This window comes from Microcaecilia unicolor, chromosome 8 (assembly GCF_901765095.1).
Source record: "Microcaecilia unicolor chromosome 8, aMicUni1.1, whole genome shotgun sequence".
Classification (NCBI taxonomy): domain Eukaryota; kingdom Metazoa; phylum Chordata; class Amphibia; order Gymnophiona; family Siphonopidae; genus Microcaecilia; species Microcaecilia unicolor.
The window spans coordinates 8,160,184-8,182,300 of NC_044038.1; the positions used below are offsets into that span (position 1 = coordinate 8,160,184).

At 48.6% G+C, this 22,117-nt stretch overlaps 1 protein-coding gene across 1 annotated transcript in view; it reads left to right on the forward strand.

The window, feature by feature from the left end:
* FLII (FLII actin remodeling protein) overlaps window positions 1-22,117 on the forward strand; it is a 96,872-nt gene that overhangs the window by 69,598 nt on the left and 5,157 nt on the right. Inside the window, exons 21-27 of the mRNA XM_030211466.1 lie at window positions 1,386-1,574; window positions 2,730-2,869; window positions 14,254-14,488; window positions 15,442-15,596; window positions 17,164-17,224; window positions 17,751-17,879; window positions 20,743-20,849. Coding sequence (XP_030067326.1) covers window positions 1,386-1,574; window positions 2,730-2,869; window positions 14,254-14,488; window positions 15,442-15,596; window positions 17,164-17,224; window positions 17,751-17,879; window positions 20,743-20,849 — 1,016 coding nt within the window. The remainder of the gene's footprint in view (window positions 1-1,385; window positions 1,575-2,729; window positions 2,870-14,253; window positions 14,489-15,441; window positions 15,597-17,163; window positions 17,225-17,750; window positions 17,880-20,742; window positions 20,850-22,117) is intronic.

Below are 22,117 nucleotides of genomic sequence, written 5' to 3' on the forward strand. Positions count from 1 at the left end.
AGGATGTTGGTTTTGGAGCCGCAGTGTTGTCTTCCGGACTGCGGGGGGTCCCACCCGTAGAGATTACTGCTTTGGTACTTCCCACGCGTCTTGACCGGTCTGGAGGGTTGCTGAGGAAGGAGACATTTAGGCCTTACCTGCTAATTTTCTTTCCTTTAAACTCTCCAGACCGGTCAAAGGCCCTCCCCTTCGTTCTCATGTGCTGATGACCATAGAGTGGTGCTAGTTTGGGGGAGGGGGTGGTGATGGATGCTCTGTATGTTTGGTTCTAGGTTTTGGTTGCTGTGTGTGGTATATTGTATATATGTTTTTCTTCAGTTCTGTATATGTATCTTAACAAGCCCTTTGTTGGATTTTTCAATGCAAGGACAGGTTTTCTGTTTGAGCCTGTCGGTGGAAGCACGGCATGATGTCTGTTGGTGCGGGATACAGCTGTAGTGAGGTGCTTTTCTTCCTCTGCTTTGTTAATTGAAATACTGACTGGCTGGGTTCTGCTCAGGATTAATATACAATGCTCAAGTAAGCTTTTTTTTTTTTTTTTTCTAAGTCTCCCTCTGCTGGTAGGCGTGCATAACCCATGCGTCTTGACCAGTCTGGAGGGTTTAAAGGAAAGAAAATTAGCAGGTAAGGCATAATTTCTCCATGTTATGAACCAATTTGACCTGCCTCTCGGAATACTGCGGCATATCATTTTAAATGATACTGCAGTTCTGCCCCTGAGAATGTAAAGTTAAGGTCTAAGTAAGGATAAGGAAGCATGCCCTTGTCGGTGCCTGTGCTTGTTCGCATGTGTTTTGTAAGAAGTGGGTTTTTTTTTTTCTTTGTAGATGCTCCTTTATAACATTACCTCCTACCAGTGCCCTCTTTCTTAGGCCTGTCTCTGGATTTAGCAGTCTTTGAGAGCGTTCTCCCTCAGAGCATCCTATATAATAAAACTCACCCTCAACGTTCTGAGGACACTGACGTCACTGTCAGGTCCTCCGGGCACTTTCTTCCGGTTCGAAGCCTTCGTGGTGGTGAAGCCACCGAAAACACTGTGTTGGGGCCCCGCCCTCGCGTCAGACGTGATGACGTCGAGGGCGGAGCAATGGCGTCAGTGGCTTCACAACCAACGACGCAGCAGATTGAAGGAGGCGTGCCAAGGTCCGCAACAATGGCGGCCACTGCCATCAGAACGCCGAAAGGGGAGAGTAGGGAGGGGGGGAAGTTCAGAAGGAAACTGTGCTAGCGCCCGTTTCATTAACGCAAGAAACGGGCATGTTTTACTAGTATTCACATAATCTCCTCTTTGAAAGAGGGGGGGTCTCACAAATATGTGGGGTAGGAGTATCTCGTAATGGGAAAGGAAGAGAGGTAACCGTTTTTGACCCTCTCTCCTCTACAAGGTCTTCAAGTCGAAGTTTAAGAACTGGGATGATGTGCTGAAGGTGGATTACACGCGCAATGCAGAGACGGTGCTGAAAAACGAAGGGCTGACAGGGAAAGTGAAGAAAGATGCGGAGAAGAAGGATCAGATGAAAGCTGATTTGACAGCTCTCTTCCTCCCGCGCCAGCCTGCCATGCCGCTGACGGAGGTAAGTCGTTGCTGTGTCTGACATTGCTTGTCTGACATTGCTGTCTGGATGTCTCAACGCCACCTGAAATTAAACACGACCAAAACCGAGCTTCTCATTTTTCCCCCCAAACCCACCTCTCCACTCCCCCCGTTTTCTATTTCTGTTGATGGCTCTCTTGTTCTCCCTGTCTCCTCAGCTCGAAACCTTGGGGTCATCTTTGACTCTTCTCTCTCCTCTGCTCATATCCAGTAGATCGCCAAGACCTGTCGTTTCTTTCTTTACAACATCCGTAAAATCCACCCCTTTCTTTCCGAGCACTCTACCAAAACCCTCATCCACACCCTTGTCACCTCTCGTTTAGACTACTGCAATCTGCTTCTTGCTGGCCTCCCACTTAGTCACCTCTCCCCTCTCCAGTCGGTTCAAAACTCTGCTGCCCGTCTCATCTTCCGCCAGGGTCGCTTTACTCATACTACCCCCCTCCTCAAGACCCTTCACTGGCTCCCTATCCGTTTTCGCATCCTGTTCAAACTTCTTCTACTAACCTATAAATGTACTCACTCTGCTGCTCCCCAGTATCTCTCCACACTCGTCCTTCCCTACACCCTTCCCGTGCACTCCGCTCCATGGATAAATCCTTCTTATCTGTTCCCTTCTCCACTACTGCCAACTCCAGACTTTGCGCCTTCTGTCTCGCTGCACCCTACGCCTGGAATAAACTTCCTGAGCCCCTACGTCTTGCTCCATCCTTGGCCACCTTTAAATCTAGACTGAAAGCCCACCTCTTTAACATTGCTTTTGACTCGTAACCACTCGCCTCCACCTACCCTCCTCTCCTCCTTCCTGTACACATTAATTGATTTGATTTGCTTACTTTATTTTTGTCTATTAGATTGTAAGCTCTTTGAGCAGGGACTGTCTTTCTTCTATGTTTGTGCAGCGCTGCGTACGCCTTGTAGCGCTATAGAAATGCTAAATAGTAGTAGTAGTGTCTGTCGTGCAGGGATCCATGCTCTGCCATCTCGTGCCCCTGTCGTATAGCTGTTGACGCGGTTCCTGATCTGTCTGATAGTTTTGCCTCCTTCAGCTCTGTCCTGAGCACTCGATCTACATAACGTGGCTGCTTGAGGGCCTGATATTGTCTTGACACTATTTTCTCTCCCTCTCGTGTAGGCTGAGCAGCTGATGGAGGAGTGGAATGAAGACCTGGATGGAATGGAGGGCTTTGTCCTGGAGGGGAAGAAATTTGCACGTTTGCCCGAGGAGGAATTTGGACATTTCTACACCCAGGACTGCTATGTTTTCTTGTGCAGGTGACTGGTAGGGACTGTGCTGAGAGGCAGATGGCCGGGATTATTCCCAGGACTGTAGGGCTTCTCCCTGGGGACTGCAGGGTGGCATCGGCTGATAAAACCGATTGGCTATGGGCAGGAGTATTAATCTTTTTAAAAGCTGCAGATATCAGTCGTCCAAACCTGCCGTTGACTGGCTGATCAGGGCCTTTGTGGTAATATGAAAATCCCATTGCAGCATCAGGTTCCTGACAGCGTCAGACCTGCAGAACCAAAAGGAGTAGGGATAGACCACGGGCTTCTCAACACAAGAGGAATAAATCAAATGTTTCATAAAAAAAACAAATGTCCATCAAAAAATAAAAATAAAAAACTGTGTCTGTCCAACTGGTGTTTCCTTAGCGTCCCTCCGGACCGGACCAGGATTGGACTCTTGGGTTGTGCTCGCCTACCAGCAGGTGGAGACTAGGCGAGCACAACCCAAGAGTCCAATCCTGGTCCGGTCCGGAGGGATTAAAGGAAAGCAAATTAGCAGGTAAGGTCTAATTTCTCCATTAATCCCACCAGAGAGTAACTCGATCACCCATGGAGACCCAACAGTTAGACACCCTTTTTATTTTAATATTATTTTTTGATGGATATTATCATAAATATTTGTTTTTCTTAAACAATTATTGATTTTTATTTTTAATTTTTTTTTTTTTTTTTTTTTTTTTTTTTACCTCTAGTGCCTTCTTCCTCTTGTGTTGAAAAGCCTGTGGTCTGTGTCTACTCCTTTTGGTTCCGCTGCTGGGGTTTTTTTTTGTTTTTTTTTTTAATTTTCAATTTCTGTTTATTGTGAGTCATGTAGTCAATCACAGCATAGTAAACATTGAGTGGAGGAGTGGCCTAGTGGTTAGGGTGGGGGACTTTGGTCCTGAGGAACTGAGTTCGATTCTCAGCACAGGCAGCTCCTTGTGACTCTGGGCAAGTCACTTAACCCTCCATTGCCTGCCGCATTGAGCCTGCCATGAGTGGGAAAGCGCAGGGTACAAATGTAACAAAAATAAAATAGATACTATTGGAGATTCTACATGGAATGTTGCTACTATTGGAGATTCTACATGGAATGTTGCTATTCTACTAGCAACATTCCATGTAGAAGGCTGCACAGGCTTCTGTTTCTGTGAGTCTGAGGACGTCAGACTCACAGAAGCAGAAGCCTGCGCGGCCACATTGGTGATCTGCAGTGGCCGACTTCTACATGGAATGTTTCTAGTGGAATAGCAACATTCCATGTAGAATCTCAAATAGTAGCAACAGTGGAGGAGTGGCCTAGTGGTTAGGGTGGTGGACTTTGGTCCTGGGGAACTGAGGAAGTGAGTTCGATTCCCACTTCAGGCACAGGCAGCTCCTTGTGACTCTGGGCAAGTCACTTAACCCTCCATTGCCCCATGTAAGCCGCATTGAGCCTGCCATGAGTGGGAAAGCGCAGGGTACAAATGTAACAAAAATAAAATAGATACTATTGGAGATTCTACATGGAATGTTGCTATTATTAGAGATTCCACATGGAATGTTGCTATTATTGGAGATTCTACACGGAATGTTGCTACTATTGGAGATTCTACATGGAATGTTGCTATTCCACTAGCAACATTCCATGTAGAAGGCTGCGCAGGCTTCTGTTTCTGTGAGTCTGACGTCCTGCACATACGTGCAGGACGTCAGACTCACAGAAGCAGAAGCCTGCGCGGCCACATTGGTGATCTGCAAGGGCCGACTTCTACATGGAATGTTGCTAGTGGAATAGCAACATTCCATGTAGAATCTCAAATAGTAGCAACAGTGGAGGAGTGGCCTAGTGGTTAGGGTGGTGGACTTTGGTCCTGGGGAACTGAGGAACTTACTTCAACAACTAGTGCAACTTACACTGGGAATACTTTAAACTCTCACATGTCTACCAACTCTACCAAATGTAAAGAAAATTATGCTCACACTTTTCTCCCTCCCTCCCTCCCTCCCTTAATGGTAAGATACATATACACTAATAGGCATATTTTCAAAGCACTTTGGGAGGCTAAGTTCCATAGGTTTCTATGGAACTTTGGGAGGCTAAGTGCTTTGAAAATATGCCTCTTAAGTCTCTCACAGGGGTTCACATGTTCATAAGGTGTCCTTTCCCGGCTGGAGTGAGCGTTTGCCAAAAAGGTGTCCAAACACGGAAGAAGGCAGATTCTGAAAACCTCAAATCAGACCCAGCCACTCTCCACTCAAACTTCATAGAGTCAATCATTTCTCTGCGCCACTGTTGGATTGTAGGACTTTTGGAGGAGATCCATTCTTTCAAGATCCGCTGCTGGTTTTACGTCGGGAACGTTGTCTCCGTTTTTTGTTTGCCTACAGTGTCGCACTGTCCGTTTCCTTCTCACGCAGGACTTTTGTGAAGTTTTTCACTCGATGACTCCTTGTACAGCTGATCGATTTTTTTAGGCTAGTGAGCTTTGTTTTTCGAGATGGCGAGACTGTGTGAGCTACACAGCGCTATAAATGCAAAGAAAACAAGCTTTACAGCAGTCTTCTTGAAAAAAAAGTCTGCAAGCCGTCGGCTGTTGTTCAACACAGAAATCAGATGGCCACAATACAGGTTTTAGGCTCTAGATTCTCTACAGATAAACCAAATTGAAAGGGTAGTTTTGTATATGGCAGTGTCTGAGTTCCCTTTTAATCATTAGACAGTTTCAGCAACAAAAAGACCTTTGGTGGAGCTGCAGCTCTCCTGGTGCAGTAATGCACTCTGAGGAGATGGAGAGTCTGCTCTTCAGACCAGGAATCCAGGGTTGGTACTACTATGAGAAGTACATTATAAAACTATTCCTCCCTTACTGTGTGTCAAGTGGAGTGGAGGAGTAGCCTAGTGGTTAGTGCAGTGGACTTTGATTCCCACTGCAGCTCCTTGTGACTCTGGGCAAGTCATTTAACCCTCCATCGCCCCTGGTACAAAATAAGTACTTGAATATATGTAAACCGCTTTGAATGTAGTTGCAGAAACTCAGAAAGGCGGTATATCAAGTCCCATTTCCCTTTCCCTTATGACATCACAATATCCAAAGTGAGCCAAGTATCGGGCAATCAAGCCATTGTGACATCACTGATGAGGTTGGCTCTTATTGGTGGAATGAGTGGAGGAGTAGCCTAGTGGTTAGTGCAGTGGACTTTGATCCTGGGGAACTGGATTCAATTCCCACTGCAGCTCCTTGTAACTCTGGGCAAGTCATTTAACCCTCCATTGCCCCTGGTACAAAATAAGTACCTGAATATATGTAAACCGCTTTGAACATAGTTGCAAAAACCTCAGAAAGGCGGTATATCAAGTCCCATTTCCCTTTCCCTTATGACATCACAATATCAGAAGTGAGCCAAGTATTGGGCAATCAAGCCACTGTGACATCACTGATGAGGTTGTTTTTTATTGGTGGAATGAGTGGAGGAGTAGCCTAGTGGTTAGTGAAGTGGACTTTTTGATCCTGGGGAACTGGGTTCAATTCCCACTGCAGCTCTTTGTCCTTATCCCTTATTTGTCCTGATTAAATTGTAGGCTCTGTCGAGCAGGGACTGTCTCTTCATGTTCAAGTGTACAGCTCTGTGTGCGTCTAGTAGCGCTATAGAAATGATAAGTAGTAGTAGGAAGCAGCATAGTATGCTGGCCACACAGCCATCCCAGCAGAGCAGTGGGGCACCCTAGGGGGTACTGCAGTGGACTTCACATAAAAGGTCCCAGGTACACATCTCACCACTACCTCCTTATATTGTATGGGGAGCCCTTCAAAAACCAACTGTACCCAACTGTACACCACTACAATATCCCTTATGGCTGCAGGTGCCACCTATATGTGGGTACAGTAAGTGTTTTAGTGGGTTTTGGAGGGCTCACACTTTTCCACCATAAGTGTAGTAAGTGAGGTATGGGTCTAGGAGCCCTTCTCTACAGTGCATAGCATCGACCACTAGGCTACTCCAGAGACCTGCTTGCTGCTGGGTAAAATAAAATGTGTTAATGGAAAAACCCACATACCTTTCCTCTCGGGGGGGGGGGGGGGCAGTTTTCAAAAAGCCACTTTTGCTTCTCTGGTAAGAGAGCACATGACCAATGATATCAGCTTCTGCACGTTTTGAGATACCTGGCTACATTAATGGATGTTTCCATATCATCAAGCTGATCAATCCATAGACTGGTGGGTTGTGTCCATCTACCAGCAGGTGGAGATAGAGAGCAAACTTTTGCCTCCCTATATGTGGTCATGTGCTGCCGGAAACTCCCCAGTATGTTCTCTATCTCAGCAGGTGGTGGTCACACACAGCAGCAGCTCTGGCTAGGCCTCCAAGCCTAATTTTTAGGTTTTGTTGAGTGCCTGGGGTTGAGGGCTCTTTTGAGCAAGTGCAAACCTGGTGGTGCCAGGTCCCTCCTTTTCTCCCCCCTCCCGCTGGCTCCGTTAAAAAAAAAAAAAAAAAAAAAATTTTGAACGGCCTTAAAGGCGTTTATTTCGACGTTTATTTAAGCGTCTATTGCAGCTACTCACTGAGACACCAGGTCGTTACGACTCGGAGCGGACAGCAGGTAATTTTACCTTTTTGTAGCGGGCGGGGGTTCCCCGATTCTTCTCCTCGTGGCACATGGCGTCGGAGGGCGAGGGCGCAAAGGGTCGCTCCCCGGGGTCGCTCGAGCGCTTCTAGAGGGGATGCGGGGGTCTTCAAGCCGGATTCGCCCTTGGTGGGTGACAGTTTCGCGACCGATGCATGTCCCGGTCCTTCCTCCGGCGTGGCGGTTTTTCCCGCCATAAACGCCCATCCCCCGCTCCTCGCCTCCGCCATCTTGGCCGGCCACGCGGCTCGGACGGCTTCTTCTTGGGCCGCCCTTGAGGTTGGAGACATTAATGCCATGAACGCCCTTAATTTGGGCGACGGCACAGAAGCGGCTAAAGTTAAGAGCCGTTCTTCCCGCGCGGCTCCTTCGCGGAGTTTCGCGCCGGACGCCATTTTGGATGCGCAGCATGTCTCTCCCCCGCTGTTGCGAGCGCCGGTTGAGAGCGCGCCTAGGGCTGTTGCCCAGGCTGCGGAAGTGCACAGTCTGGGGGGTTTCTCCCCCGAGTTTGTTTTGCTGCTGCATCGGGCCTTCCTCATGCACAACGCTGCCCCCGCTCCCTCCTCTGGTAAGGAGGTTGAGGTTCCCAGAGGTAAACGCCCTCGGGTTGATTCCCAGGCCTTGGAGGAATTTGTCTCCTCCGATGTAGATGAGGGCAGCGTGTCTGAGGTCTCCCAACGGTCCTTTGCGGATTCCTTGGAGGAGACGGATCCCCGCTCGGATGGAGCGGATGACCCCTCTGCAGCGCGGCTTTTTCGCCCGGAGGATTTGCCCAACCTGTTGTTACAGGCCATGGACACTTTGAAGATATCCTCTCCGGAGGACGTCTTTCCCTCAGCCCCTGTTGGCTCTGCCATTATGCTGGGGACGAAGCGCCCGCCTAGAACCTTCCACGTGCATGATGCCATGCACACCTTAATTTCGGCTCAATGGGATGTCCCAGAAGCGAGCCTTAAAGTGGCTAGGGCTATGTCCCGCCTCTATCCTTTGGCTGTGAGTGAACGTGAGGCCTATCTGTGGCCTACCGTGGATTCTTTAATCACTGCGGTGACTAAGAAAACGGCATTGCCGGTGGAAGGTGGCACGGCCCTAAAGGACGCCCAAGACAGGAGGTTGGAGGCGGCCTTAAGGTCGTCCTTTGAGGCGGCTGCTTTAAGTTTGCAGGCCTCAGTTTGCGGCTCCTATGTGGCCAGGGCGTGCCTGACTATGGTGCAGCGGGCTTTCCCCTCGGTTCATTCCTTGAGGGATGATTGGCCAGCCCTGGAATCGGGCTTAGCCTATTTGGCAGACTTGCTGTATGATGTCTTGAGAGCCTCAGCTAAAGGCATGGCTCAGACTGTCTCTGCGCGGCGGTGGCTTTGGCTGAAACATTGGTCTGCTGACCACGCCTCAAAATCCCGCCTGGCTAGATTGCCTTTTAAAGGCAAGCTGCTCTTTGGGGTCGAGCTGGACAGAATCGTGACTGATCTCGGCACGTCTAAGGGCAAGAAGTTACCGGAGGTCAGGGCTCGGGCTAGTGCTCGTCCCGGTACCTCCAGAGGACGGTTTCAGGAAGCCCGTCGGTACCGCCCGGGCAGGTCGGGTGCTTCTGCCCCCTCTTCCTTTAAGAGGAATTTCTCCCCCAAGCAGCGTTCCTTTCGCAGAGACCGCCGTCCCGGAGGTGCTCCCTCCGGTCCTCCCCCAGGGTCTCGTACCCAATGACGGGGTATTGGTCCACGCCCCAGTGCAGATTGGAGGACGGCTGTCCTCGTTTCTGGGCGAGTGGACCACAATAACTTCAGACGCTTGGGTGCTGGAGGTCATCAGAGACGGCTACAAGCTAGAGTTCTGCCGACCCTTAAGAGACGGGTTTGTACTCTCTCCCTGCAAGTCTCCGGTCAAAGCTGTGGCAGTGCAGCAGACTTTGGACAATCTGATCCGCCTGGGTGCGGTCGTTCCGGTGCCAGAAAGTCAGCTTGGCAAGGGGCGTTACTCCATTTACTTTGTGGTCCCAAAGAAAGGAGGTTCTGTCCGGCCTATCCTCGACCTCAAAGGAGTCAATCGGGCCTTGAAAGTGCGGCACTTTCGCATGGAGACTCTCCGCTCTGTTATAGCGGCGGTGAAGGCAGGGGAGTACCTGGCATCCTTGGACATCAAGGAAGCGTACCTGCATATTCCCATCTGGCCTCCTCATCAACGCTTTCTGCGTTTTGCAGTCCTGGGCCGACACTTCCAGTTCAGAGCCCTCCCGTTCGGGTTGGCTACTGCTCCGCGGACCTTTTCCAAGGTAATGGTGGTCATAGCGGCCTTCCTGCGAAAGGAAGGAGTACAAGTCCATCCTTATCTGGACGACTGGTTGATCCGAGCCCCCTCTTATACAGAGTGCGGCAAAGCTGTGGACCGGGTAGTTGCTCTTTTGAGCTCCCTGGGATGGATCATCAACTGGGAGAAGAGCCAGCTGCGCCCGACTCAGTCCCTGGAGTATCTGGGAGTTCGATTCGACACCCAAGTGGGCAGAGTGTTCCTGCCAGACAATCGGATTGTCAAGCTTCAGGCTCAGGTGGACCAGTTCCTAGTAGCCTCTCCTCTTCGGGCTTGGGACTATGTGCAGCTGTTGGGCTCTATGACAGCCACGATGGAAGTAGTGCCCTGGGCCAGGGCTCATATGAGACCACTACAACACTCTTTGCTGCAGCGCTGGACTCCGATGTCGGAGGATTATGCGGTGCGTCTTCCCTTGGATCCAGCAGTGCGCAAGGCGCTGAGCTGGTGGATGCAGACAGACAAGTTGTCTGCGGGAATGCCTCTGGTGTCCCCAGAGTGGATTGTCGTCACGACGGACGCCTCGTTATCGGGCTGGGGAGCCCACTGCTTGGGAAGGACAGCGCAGGGGCTCTGGTCTCCTGCAGAGGCAAAGTGGTCTATCAACCTCCTGGAACTCAGAGCCATTCGGTTGGCGCTTTTGGAGTTCATCCCGGTACTGGTGTTGAAGCCTGTACGGGTCCTGTCGGACAATGCCACGGCTGTGGCCTATGTCAACCGCCAGGGAGGTACCAAGAGCGCCCCTCTAGCCAAGGAAGCTATGAGTCTATGCCAGTGGGCGGAAGCGAACCTGGAACAGCTGTCAGCGGCCCACATTGCCGGAGTCATGAATGTCAAGGCGGACTTTCTCAGTCGCCATACCTTGGAGCCCGGAGAGTGGCAGCTATCTGCTCAGGCGTTCTTGGACATCACGAAGCGCTGGGGCCAGCCGAGCCTAGATCTGATGGCGTCATCGGCCAATTGCCAAGTGCCGCGCTTCTTCAGCAGAGGACGGGACCCTCGATCCCTGGGAGTAGATGCTCTTCTCCAACAATGGCCGACACAAGAGCTTCTCTATGTGTTCCCGCCCTGGCCCATGTTGGGCAGGGTACTAGACCGGGTGGCAAAGCATCCCGGCAGGATAATCCTGGTGGGTCCGGATTGGCCCAGGCGTCCCTGGTATGCGGACTTGATCAGGCTCTCAGTCGACGATCCTCTGCGGCTGCCAGTGGTGCAGGGCCTGTTACATCAGGGTCCCGTGGTGATGGAGGATCCCTCCCCCTTTGGTCTTACGGCCTGGCTATTGAGCGGCAGCGTCTGAGGAAGAAGGGCTTCTCAGACAAGGTCATCGCCACTATGCTGAGAGCGAGGAAACGCTCTACTTCTACTGCTTACGCCAGGGTTTGGCGTATCTTTGCAGCATGGTGTGAAGCAGGCTCACTTTTTCCCTTCACTGCTCCAATTTCTTCAGTGTTGGCGTTCCTGCAAGAAGGTCTGGACAAAGGCCTGTCGCTCAGTTCCCTTAAGGTCCAGGTAGCGGCTCTGGCTTGCTTCAGGGGCCGCCTGAAGGGTGCTTCCCTGGCTTCGCAGCCAGATGTGGTGCGCTTTCTCAAGGGGGTTAATCACCTGCGCCCTCCCCTGCACTCAGTGGTGCCTGCGTGGAATCTCAACCTGGTGCTAAGAGCATTGCAGAAGCCGCCGTTTGAACCCTTGTCAAGGGCATCTCTGAAAGACCTGACGTTGAAAGCAGTCTTTTTGGTGGCTATCACTTCAGCCAGAAGAGTTTCCGAGCTCCAGGCGCTCTCATGTCGAGAGCCTTTTCTACAGTTCACTGAGGCAGGAGTGACTATTCGCACAGTGCCTTCCTTCCTGCCCAAGATTGTTTCTCGCTTCCATGTGAATCAGCAGCTATGTCTCCCTTCCTTTCGTAGGGAGGACTACCCAGAGGAGTACTCTGCTCTTAAATATCTGGATGTGAGACGAGTCATCATCAGATACTTGGAAGTGACCAATGATTTCCGGAAATCGGATCATCTGTTTGTCCTGTATACAGGTCCTCGTAGGGGTCTGCAGGCTGCTAAGCCTACAGTGGCAAGATGGGTCAAGGAAGCCATTGCAGCGGCTTATGTGGCCGCGGGGAAGGTGCCGCCTATCCAGCTGAAGGCTCACTCTACAAGAGCTCAGGCGGCCTCGATGGCAGAGGCCGGTTCCGTCTCCTTGGAAGAGATATGCAAGGCGGCAACTTGGGCTTCGGCCCATACATTCTCCAAGCATTACCGCTTGACTGTGGCTGCTCGGGCGGAGGCCCGGTTTGGAGCTTCAGTGTTGCGGTCAGGGATTTCTATGTCCCGCCCTGGGTGAGTACTGCTTCGGTACATCCCACCAGTCTATGGATTGATCAGCTTGATGATATGGAAGGTAAAATTATGTATAATCATACCTGATAATTTTCTTTCCATTAATCATAGCTGATCAATCCATAGCCCCTCCCAGATATCTGTATTGTTTTTATTCTGGTTGCATTTCAGGTTCAAGTTTAGTCTTCAGTTACTTCAGAAAGACGTCGTGTTCAAGTTTTTTCACTTGGATTCTTCAAGAGTTAAGACCAGTTTGTGTTACAGTGAGCTGCTGCATTCCTCTCCCCTCCGTTTCACGGGGCTGGATTGAGACTTAAAATTCTGCCGGCACTCCCTCCCGCTTCGTGCGGCTGTAGGGCAGTTTTGTACCCCTCCCGCTTCGGCGGTGTTAGGGTCAGTCAGCTCCTCCCGCGGTTGCGGTTGCAGGATAAGCCAGATCCCCCCGCATCGGCGGGTGTGGTGTCCCTCCCCCGCTCCGCGGGGATGAGCTGGACGGATTCCCCTCCCCCACTTGTGTGGGGATGAGCTGGGTTAATTCCCCTCCCCCGTTTCGGCGGTGGTGAGCTGGGCAGAGTGTCCCTTCGTGGGTGTAATTCTCTAAGTGCTGAGTCTTGCGGATGGAGCTTTGATATCGACATACTGAGGAGTTTCCGGCAGCACATGACCACATATAGGGAGGCAAAAGTTTGCTCTCTATCTCCACCTGCTGGTAGATGGACACAACCCACCAGTCTATGGATTGATCAGCTATGATTAATGGAAAGAAAATTATCAGGTATGATTATACATAATTTTACCTTCATTCTGATTTTTTTTTAAATATTATTTTATTTGAGTATTTTTCAAACTGTACTGCTAGTGATGGTCTCTTGTGGGTAGGGAGGCAAGGAAGGGAATTCTGATTGGTCGGTCATTGGTTCTGTGCCCAAGCCAACAGATGGAGAAGTCTGGCGTCCGGATAGAGAGGTGCTTTTCTCTCACACCATTGCAACTTTTTGGTGCAGATTTGTGTGAGTTGATGGACCAGTAATTGACCAGTTGGTCAAAATTCCTATTTGTGTGTATTTACATGTGTTAAGCCGCTTCCACTGTGGGGAAGTGGAACCAGTTGAATATCTGTGTGTCTGATCGGACACAACTAAGTACATAGGTATTGCCATACTGGGGCAGACTAAAGGTCCATCAAGCCCAGCATCCTGTTTCCAACAGTGGCCAATCCAGGTCACAAGTACCGGGCAAGATCCCCAAAGCAGTACAATATATTTTATGCTGCTTATTCTAGAAATAAGCAGTGGATTTTCCCCAAGCCCTTTTTAATAATGGTCTATGAACTTTTCCTTTAGGAAGCCATACAAACCTTTTTTTAAACCCCGCTAAACTAACCGCTTTTACTACATTCTCTGGCAAAGAATTCTAGAGTTTAATTACAGGTTGCATCATCAGTAGGGTAAAACTAACCTGTCTCACGACCAGAATGCATTGCAGTGACTCCCACCTGTGACGGTAAAGAATGGCTTTTTTGCCTGAGTGTTTCCCCACAGGGTAGATCACTAAAGGGAAATGGGACTTGATATACTGCCTTTCTGAGGTTTTTGCAACTACATTCAAAGCGGTTTACATAGTATATACAGGTACTTATTTGTACCAGGGGCAATGGAGAGTTAAGTAACTTGCCCAGAGTCACAAGGAGCTGCAGTGGGAATTGAACTCAGTTCCCCAGGATCAAAGTCTACCTGCACTAACCACTAGGCTACTCCTACACTCATTCCACCAATAAGAGCCAACCTCATCAGTGATGTCACAATGGCTTGATTGCCCGATACTTGGCTCACTTCTGATATTGTGATGTCATAAGGGAAAGGGGGAAAGGGAAATGGGACTTGATATTCCGCCTTTCTGAGGTTTTTGCAACTACATTCAAAGCGGTTTACATATATTCAGGTACTTATTTTGTGCCAGGAGCAATGAAGGGTTAAATGACTTGCCCAGAGTCACAAAGAGCTGCAGTGGGAATCGAACTCAGTTCCCCAGGATCAAAGTCCACTTCACTAACCACTAGGCTACTCCTCCACTTGTTTTCCCCAACCAGTTCTCCAACATAAGTACATTCCCAGCAGGGAAACTAACATGCTGCTGTCTTGCTTTAGATACTGGGTACCGGTGGAGTACGAGGAGGAGAAGAAAAGCCATAAGAAAGTGGGAGAGGGTGAAGCAGAGGAAGGCGAGGCGGAAGAGGAGGAGGAGCAGGAGAAGCAGGCAGAGGAAGACTTTCAGTGCGTAGTGTACTTTTGGCAGGGCCGCGAGGCCTCCAACATGGGCTGGCTGACCTTCACTTTCAGTCTGCAGAAGAAGTTCGAGTGCCTCTTTCCTGGAAAGCTGGAGGTGAGTGTGAGGAAACCCTCCACTGTGTACATTTTTGTCTTCTAATGCCAGACTTGGAACAGGGCTTCCCCCTGTAGCACATGGCTGTCTTAAAATGCTGAGCTTGGGGGTAGCGCTGTGTTCTGCAGGATTAAGATCAATGTGATTTTTGCAGTAAGTAAGAGGCAGAGATAGCATAAAGGTCATAAAAGTACTTAAGTATTGCTATACTGGGACAGAGCAAAGGTCTATCAAGCCCAGCATCCTATTTCCAACAGTGGCCAATCCAGGTCACAAATACCTGGCAAGATCCCCAAAAAGTACAAAACATTTTATGCTGCTTATCCCAGAAAAAGCAGTGGATTTTCCCCAAGTCCAATTTAATAATGGTCTATGGACTTTTCCTTTAAGAAGCCATCCAAACCTTTTGTTAACCTCTGCTAAGCTAACCGCCTTTACCCCATTCTCTGGCAATGAATTCCAGAGTTTAATTACACATTGAGTGAAGTATAAAATATATTGTACTTTTTTGGGATCTTGCCAGGTACTTGTGACCTGGATTAGCTAGTTCCCTGCTCATTTAGAGTTTAGCCTCTGCTAAGCTAACCACCTTTACCACATTCTCTGGCAACGAATTCCAGAGTTTAATTACACATTGAGTGAAGCATAAACTATATTGTACTGTTTTGGGATCTTGCCAGGTACTTGTGGCCTGGATTGGCTAGTTCCCTGCTCATTTAGAGGTTAGCTTTAAAGAAAACTAAGATCCGAGGTCATGCCGGCCAGCCCCGACGGCTCTCGTTTGCCTTTGGGATTCCTAATGCACCCAGCTGTTTACCGGTGGCAGCTGCAAAAGCGACTCTGTGGAAGGATTCATAGAATAGACATAACGAACCGGGCACAAAAGATTGGAGGGGGGGGGGGGGGGGGGGGGAACTTCAGTAAGTTGTCTTTTAACTTGCTTCCCTTTTCAGGTGGTACGAATGACCCAGCAACAGGAAAACCCCAAGTTCCTGTCCCACTTTAAGAGGAAATTCATCATCCACAGGGGGAAAAGGAGGATCAAAGACGATAAAGTGCAGCCCAGTCTGTACCACATCCGCACCAACGGCAGTGCCCTCTGCACCAGGTGAGGCCCTGCCGCTGCCCGTGGCATCTGTACGGGAACATTCCCACAGGGGAGGACAGAGAACAGTGGAGGTTTGGGGACCTTGTAAAAGAACTAGGGTTAAAAGTGCTATAAATACAGATCAACCTATGCATCCAGCTTCTCTTATATAAGCACACAACTTTGGAGCACACATACGACCACCTAATCTTCCGGAAACTCCTAAAGACACCTGTTCAAAAAGGCATACTCAAATGCCTAACCCCGCAACACAACAATATAAATGTTCATATTGGACATAACCAACTGTTCCCCTTGACCCCTAATATGTCTATCAATTCTGATCATTAGTCAGTCTTTGTATCTGTTCATGCCGGTATTGGCGACTGCCACTACTGCACTATGTAAGCCACATTGAGCCTACAAATAGGTGGGAAAATGTGGGATAAAAATGCAACAAATATTAATAAAACAGCCCGCAGGCCGGTTTGCATTCATGTTTTTCAAATGGTGTGTTAACATCTATATAAATAAAATCCCCCCTCGGAGTTCTGAAGCTCACTCCGTCTGTGGCAGTGAAGCCCTGAACTCCTGTCCTCCTGGTAGGCTAGGCTACTATTGGCACTACTCACCCTCAGTACTCAGCCACGCCCATCTGCTCCCTATAAAACTCACCCTCAGCGTTCTATTGGCTTCTGACGTCACTGAAGCCAAGGTTCGTATGTTCGAAGCTCTGAAGCCTCGAAAAACACAGTCTCTGGGCCCCGCCCTCGCGTCAAACGTTATGATGTTGAGGGCGGAGGCGGACCAATTCACCAACATCGACGACGGGTAGAAAAACACAGTCTCTGGGCCCCGCCCTCGCGTCAAACGTTATGACGTTGAGGGCGGAGGCGGACCAATTCACCAACATCGACGACGGGTCGAAAAACACAGTCTCTGGGCCCCGCCCTCGCGTCAAACGTTATGACGTTGAGGGCGGAGGCGGACCAATTCACCAACATCGACGACGGGTCGAAAAACACAGTCTCTGGGCCCCGCCTTCGCGTCAACGTTATGACGTTTAGGGCGGAGCCGGAGCAATTCACCAACATCGATGACGGATCGAAAAACACAGTCTCTGGGCCCCGCCCTCGCGTCAAACGTTATGACGTTGAGGGCGGAGGCGGAGCGATTCACCACTGTCGCGTCAAACATTATGACCTTGAGGGCGGAGGCGGACCGATTCACCAACATCGACGACGGGAGGGGGAGGGGGGGGGCCACAGGAAAGCCTTGCTAGCACCCGTTTCATTGGCTCCAGAAACGGGCCTTTTTTTACTAGTTTTCAAATAATTCATAGTGAAAGTGCCTGCAGAGAACCCTGTGGGCCACTCACCTGAAAGGGCCGAATTAAAGAATCGGGCAAAAGTCACCTGTCTGTTCCCCTCCCAATTTGCCTGCCATGTTTTTTTTTTTCTCTTCCTGATTTTCCTGAATTTGAAATCTGGCCCTTGGATAGAGGGGGTGATGTTCTGCTCAGTCTGGGGGTCTCAGCCCCCTCACCTCCTGCCCCTGCTCTTTTCTGACCTCTCTCTTTCTCTGCCAGGTGTATCCAGGTTGGCACAGATGCCTCTAAGCTGAATTCTGAGTTTTGCTACATCCTTAAGGTAAGACTTCAAAATCTGCTGCATGCCTCAGGGTTGATACTGGATAACCTTCAACATACAGCACAGTCAAAACCCCAAGGTTTATCCAGAAATTCTTTAGAAATTCATATACTTTGATTGGGCAGGAATTAATTTGAAATCAGAGAGAGAGAGAAAACCTTAGCGTTGGTGGCTCCTCCCCCTTATCCACTATCGAGTATTAGAATCTGTGTCCTAGCAAGTTACCTTTTGCTGAATCTGAACAGATCATTATCCTCTTTTGCGCTTTATTTTAAAAGAAAACTAAATGCAGAGACTATTGTGTGGCCTCATTTGCATAAATTAGTAGAGAGGGTGAAAAGCAGTTTCCATGAGCAGAAAACATAAGCGCTCATCTCTCAACCCTGAACTGTAGGGCCGGCCCTGAGTAGCCCTAATAGGGAGGTAGCTTTTTCTTCAAAGGATTAGAAATCTGATTGTGTGGCAATTAACCCCGAGTTGACCGTGGGCCTTGCTCTCTGGTGATCCTGCTTCTGCTGTGTTTCAGGTGCCCTTCGAGAGCACAGACAATCAGGGAATAGTCTATACTTGGGTGGGTCGTGCCGCTGATCCTGATGAGGCGAAGCTTGCAGAAGACATCACCAATCACATGTTTGACGACTCTTATAGTAAACAGGTGAGGCACTGTCGAGATTTATCTGCTGCTTACGAGGCCTGGTATCTATAGAGACTGGCCCACGGCTAGCCATTTCGTGTCTCTCAAAGATGTCCAGCCTCCATCCCTCAAAATAGAGCTCCATCTTGCGTCCCACAGAGCAGGTCTGAAAGATCCTATTTTTCACTTTTCAACATTTTATTGAAAACAGCACTACAAATTGAAATACCACAGCGTGCATTTTGTCACATCCAACAATAATACATTTAGCACATACATATATTCTTAGACAACATTATGCTTCATATTGTTTTCATTCTTGTGTTTTACCCCCCCCCCCCTTTGTGTCTCCCCTCCTAAACCTCCCCTCTCCCCCCCCTTTTACCCCGCCCCCTTTTTCCGCTAATGTCTAATTGGTGTGAACAGAGATGTCAATCTACTACAACACAATGAGCACTAAGCTCTTCCCCCTTTGAGACAGAGTATCTATGTAGGCGCCCCAGATTTTAAGAAATGTATTTTTCCTTTTTATTGAGCTTTTAGCTTCTTTTCGCTTCCCACCTGGTGTGTAAGGTTGCGCCAGTGCCAATATTCCGGCCCCATATCAGCCGTCCAGTATTGCAAAATGCATTTCTTCGCCAGCAAACTGAAGTTACGGAATAATAATGTTTCTTCCAGTGTCGCCCGCCCCCCCTAAATGAACCTGGCAAATCCAGCAGTAGCTGCACCGGTGTGCCCCCCTATCACCTGTCCCAATAAATTCGAAATGTAGTTAACAATATTCCCCCCAAATTGCCTAATCCCCAAAAGCATGATAAAATGTATTTTCTGCCCTCCCGCATCGCTTACACAATGACGTCTGCAGCCCCCCCAAAATTTTGCTAATTGTGTTTGGGCCATATAAGCTCGATGTATCACACGAAAAGCACATTCCCTGTAGTGTGCCCCACTGATCAGTCTCGGAATCCCCTTCAAATACTGAATAATAAGATTCTATTTTTAAAAATTTCTTTATGCATCTATTGAGATTTATTAACTGCCTTTTCTGAAGAGATTTTTCCAAGGCGGTGTACAGCATAAGTAACAACCGATGAGGTAAACGTGAAGACAGGCAGATGAAATCCAGATAATAGGAGTAACCTTTTTCAGTGTCAGAAGTATAAACATTTAAAGGCAACTGTAAAACGGTCACGTAACAGAAATATGATAAATGTCATCAGAGTATGACATTTATAGGCAACATAGAGGAACATTCATATAACATAGATATGATACTCATGATGTCGGCAAAATACCGATGAAACATCTTAGAATATTCAAATAATGATGATATATAAACATAATGTTAGCAAAATACAAATCAAAATTCCTTATCCCACCAGATGAGTCCAGATGTTTGTGTTAGAAATCCCTGGTTACAAAAGATTCTGTTAGTAGCACACACCGAAATTCCAAAATAGTTAAAGGAGATAACATCGTAAATCTTGACCAAGCCATCGATGCTGTTGCTTAGACTGACTTCTCTCCATTGCTCAATATCAAGAAATATGTGTTTCCATGCATCTTCACAATTATACGCATTACTTCATAAGGTGTCATTGATAGCTTGATCAAGATTTATAGGTTCTCTCCTTCACATGTTTTTTTAATTATTGATTTTGAATTTTGGTGTGCTATTCAACAGAAATGTTTTGCAACCAGGGAACCCAGTATAAATGGCATACCTTAATAGGCATGCATTACATAGTAATATAGTAAATGACGGCAGATAAAGACCTGAGCGGTCCATCCAGTCTGCCTAACAAGATAAACTTATTTTACTTGATATGTGATACTTTATACCCGAGTTTGATTTGTCCTTACCATTCTCAGGGCACAGACCGTAGAAGTCTGCCCAGCACTGTTGCTGTACTAAAAGTTCTGAAGCTAATGTCGAAGCCCCTTAAAATTTACACTCAAGCCCATCCATATCTATTCAGTCACGATCAGGGCGTAGACCGTAGAAGTCTACCCAGCACTGTTCTTGTACTAAAAGTTCTGAAAATTCCGGAATCCTAAAGAGTTACAAGATTCTGGAATCCCAATTAGTAGCAACATTCCATGTAGAACCCTAAAGAGTAACATATAGTAACATAGTAAATGACGGCAGATAAACGGTCTATCCAGTCTGCCCAACAAGATAAACTCATTTTACATGGTATGTGATACTTTATACCCGAGTTTGATTTGTCCTTGTCATTCTCAGGGCACAGACCGTAGAAGTCTGCCCAGCACTGTTCTTGTACTAAGTTCTGAAGCTAACATCGAAACCCCTTAAAATTTACACTCCAACCCATCCATATCAGTCATGATCAGGGCGTAGACCGTAGAAGTCTGCCCAGCACTGTTCCTGTACTAAAAGTTCTGAAGCTAACGTCGAAGCCCCTTAAAATTTACAGTTACGATCAGGTCGTAGACCATAGAAGTCTGCCCAGCACCGGTTTTGCTTCCCAATTACCGGCGTTGCCACCCAGTCTCCGCTAGGATTCCGCGGATCCATTCCTTCTAAACAGGATTCCTGCAAATAGGTGGGGAAAATGTGGAATACAGATGCAACAAATACATAAATAACATAGATATGATACTCCCAAAGGCAGAACAATATGAAACTTTTTAATAGGCAATCGAGAGGCTATTGCAGTCGAAGGAGATATAGATGGACAAGCTGGGCCAGACCTTGAGGAACTGGTCTAAGTTACAGGGTGAGCAGCAAGCTAGTCCAGGTGCAGAGCGAGTGGATGTATTAAAGGCTTAGGAGAACAGCCAGGCTTTCACCTGCTTCCTGTGAATATTTGTTATGTAACACTAATGCACAAATAAAGTCCTGTCACCATCAACTTTTTAGGTCATTAATGAGGGCGAAGAGCCAGAGAACTTCTTCTGGGTGGGTATCGGAGGACAGAAACCGTATGACGAAGATGCAGATTACATGAAGTACTCCAGACTGTTCAGGTAAAGAACAGGCCATAGGTAAATTGGTTCCAGTGATCACATGGGTGACATCGGTAGCCAGATAGTGCCTTCAGCTTCCTGAAAAATAACAGTTGCTGACACGTTTCTGCCATTCGCTTTTTCCCATTCCTTATCCGACTCGCTTCTCCCACCCACATTTGTGGAAATTCTGAAACGTGCTTAGACTGTTGGAAACTTTGAGCTCCCGAGAAGACGTGGAGGGGGATAATCGGACGGGGACGACCATCTCTAAGGGCGCCCACCTCTGAGGACATCCCCGCAAAGGGGCGGGGCATCCCGTATTATCGAAACAAGATGGACATCCATCTTTCGTTTCGATAATACGGTCGGGGATGGCCAAATCTCAACATGTTGGTCGACCTAAATGTTGAGATGGCTGACCTCGATTTTCACCGATAATGGAAACTGAGGACGCCCATCTCAAAAACGACCAAATCCAAGCCATTTGGTTGTGGGAAGAGCCAGCATTCGTAGTGCACTGGTCCCCCTCACATGCCAGGACACCAACCGGGCACCCTAGGGGGCACTGCAATGGACTTCACAAATTGCTCCCAGGTGCATAGCTCCCTTACCTTGTGTGCTGAGCCCCCCAAACCCCGCCCCCCAAGACCCACTCCCTACAACTGTACAACACTACCATAGCCCTTATGGGTGAAGGGGGGCACCTACATGTGGGTACAGTGGGTTTCGAGTGGGTTTTGGAGGGCTCAAGTTTACCACCACACGTGTAACAGGTGGTGGGGGGGGGATGGGCCTGGGTCCGCCTGCCTGAAGTGCACTGCACCCACTAAAAACTGCTCCAGGGACCTGCATATTGCTGTGATGGAGCTGGGTATGACATTTGAGGCTGGAAAAAAATGTTTTTTAATTTTTTTTTTTTTGGGTGGGAGGGGGTTGGTGACCACTGGGGGAGTAAGGTGAGGTCATCCCCGATTCCCTCAGGTGGTCATCTGGTCAGTTCAGGCACCTTTTTGAGGCTTGGTCGTGGAAAAAAAGGGACCAAGTAAAGTCGGCCAAATGCTCGTCAAGGACGCCCTTCTTTTTTCCATTATCAGCTAAGGATGCCCATCTCTTAAGCACACCCCCGTCCAGCCTTCAGTACACTGCCGACACGCCCCCGGGAACTTTGGTCGTCCCCGTGACAGAAAGCAGTTGAGGACGCCCGAAATCGGCTTTTGATTATGCCAATTTGGGCGACCCTGAGAGAAGGATGCCCATCTCCCGATTTGTGTCGAAAGATGGGCGCC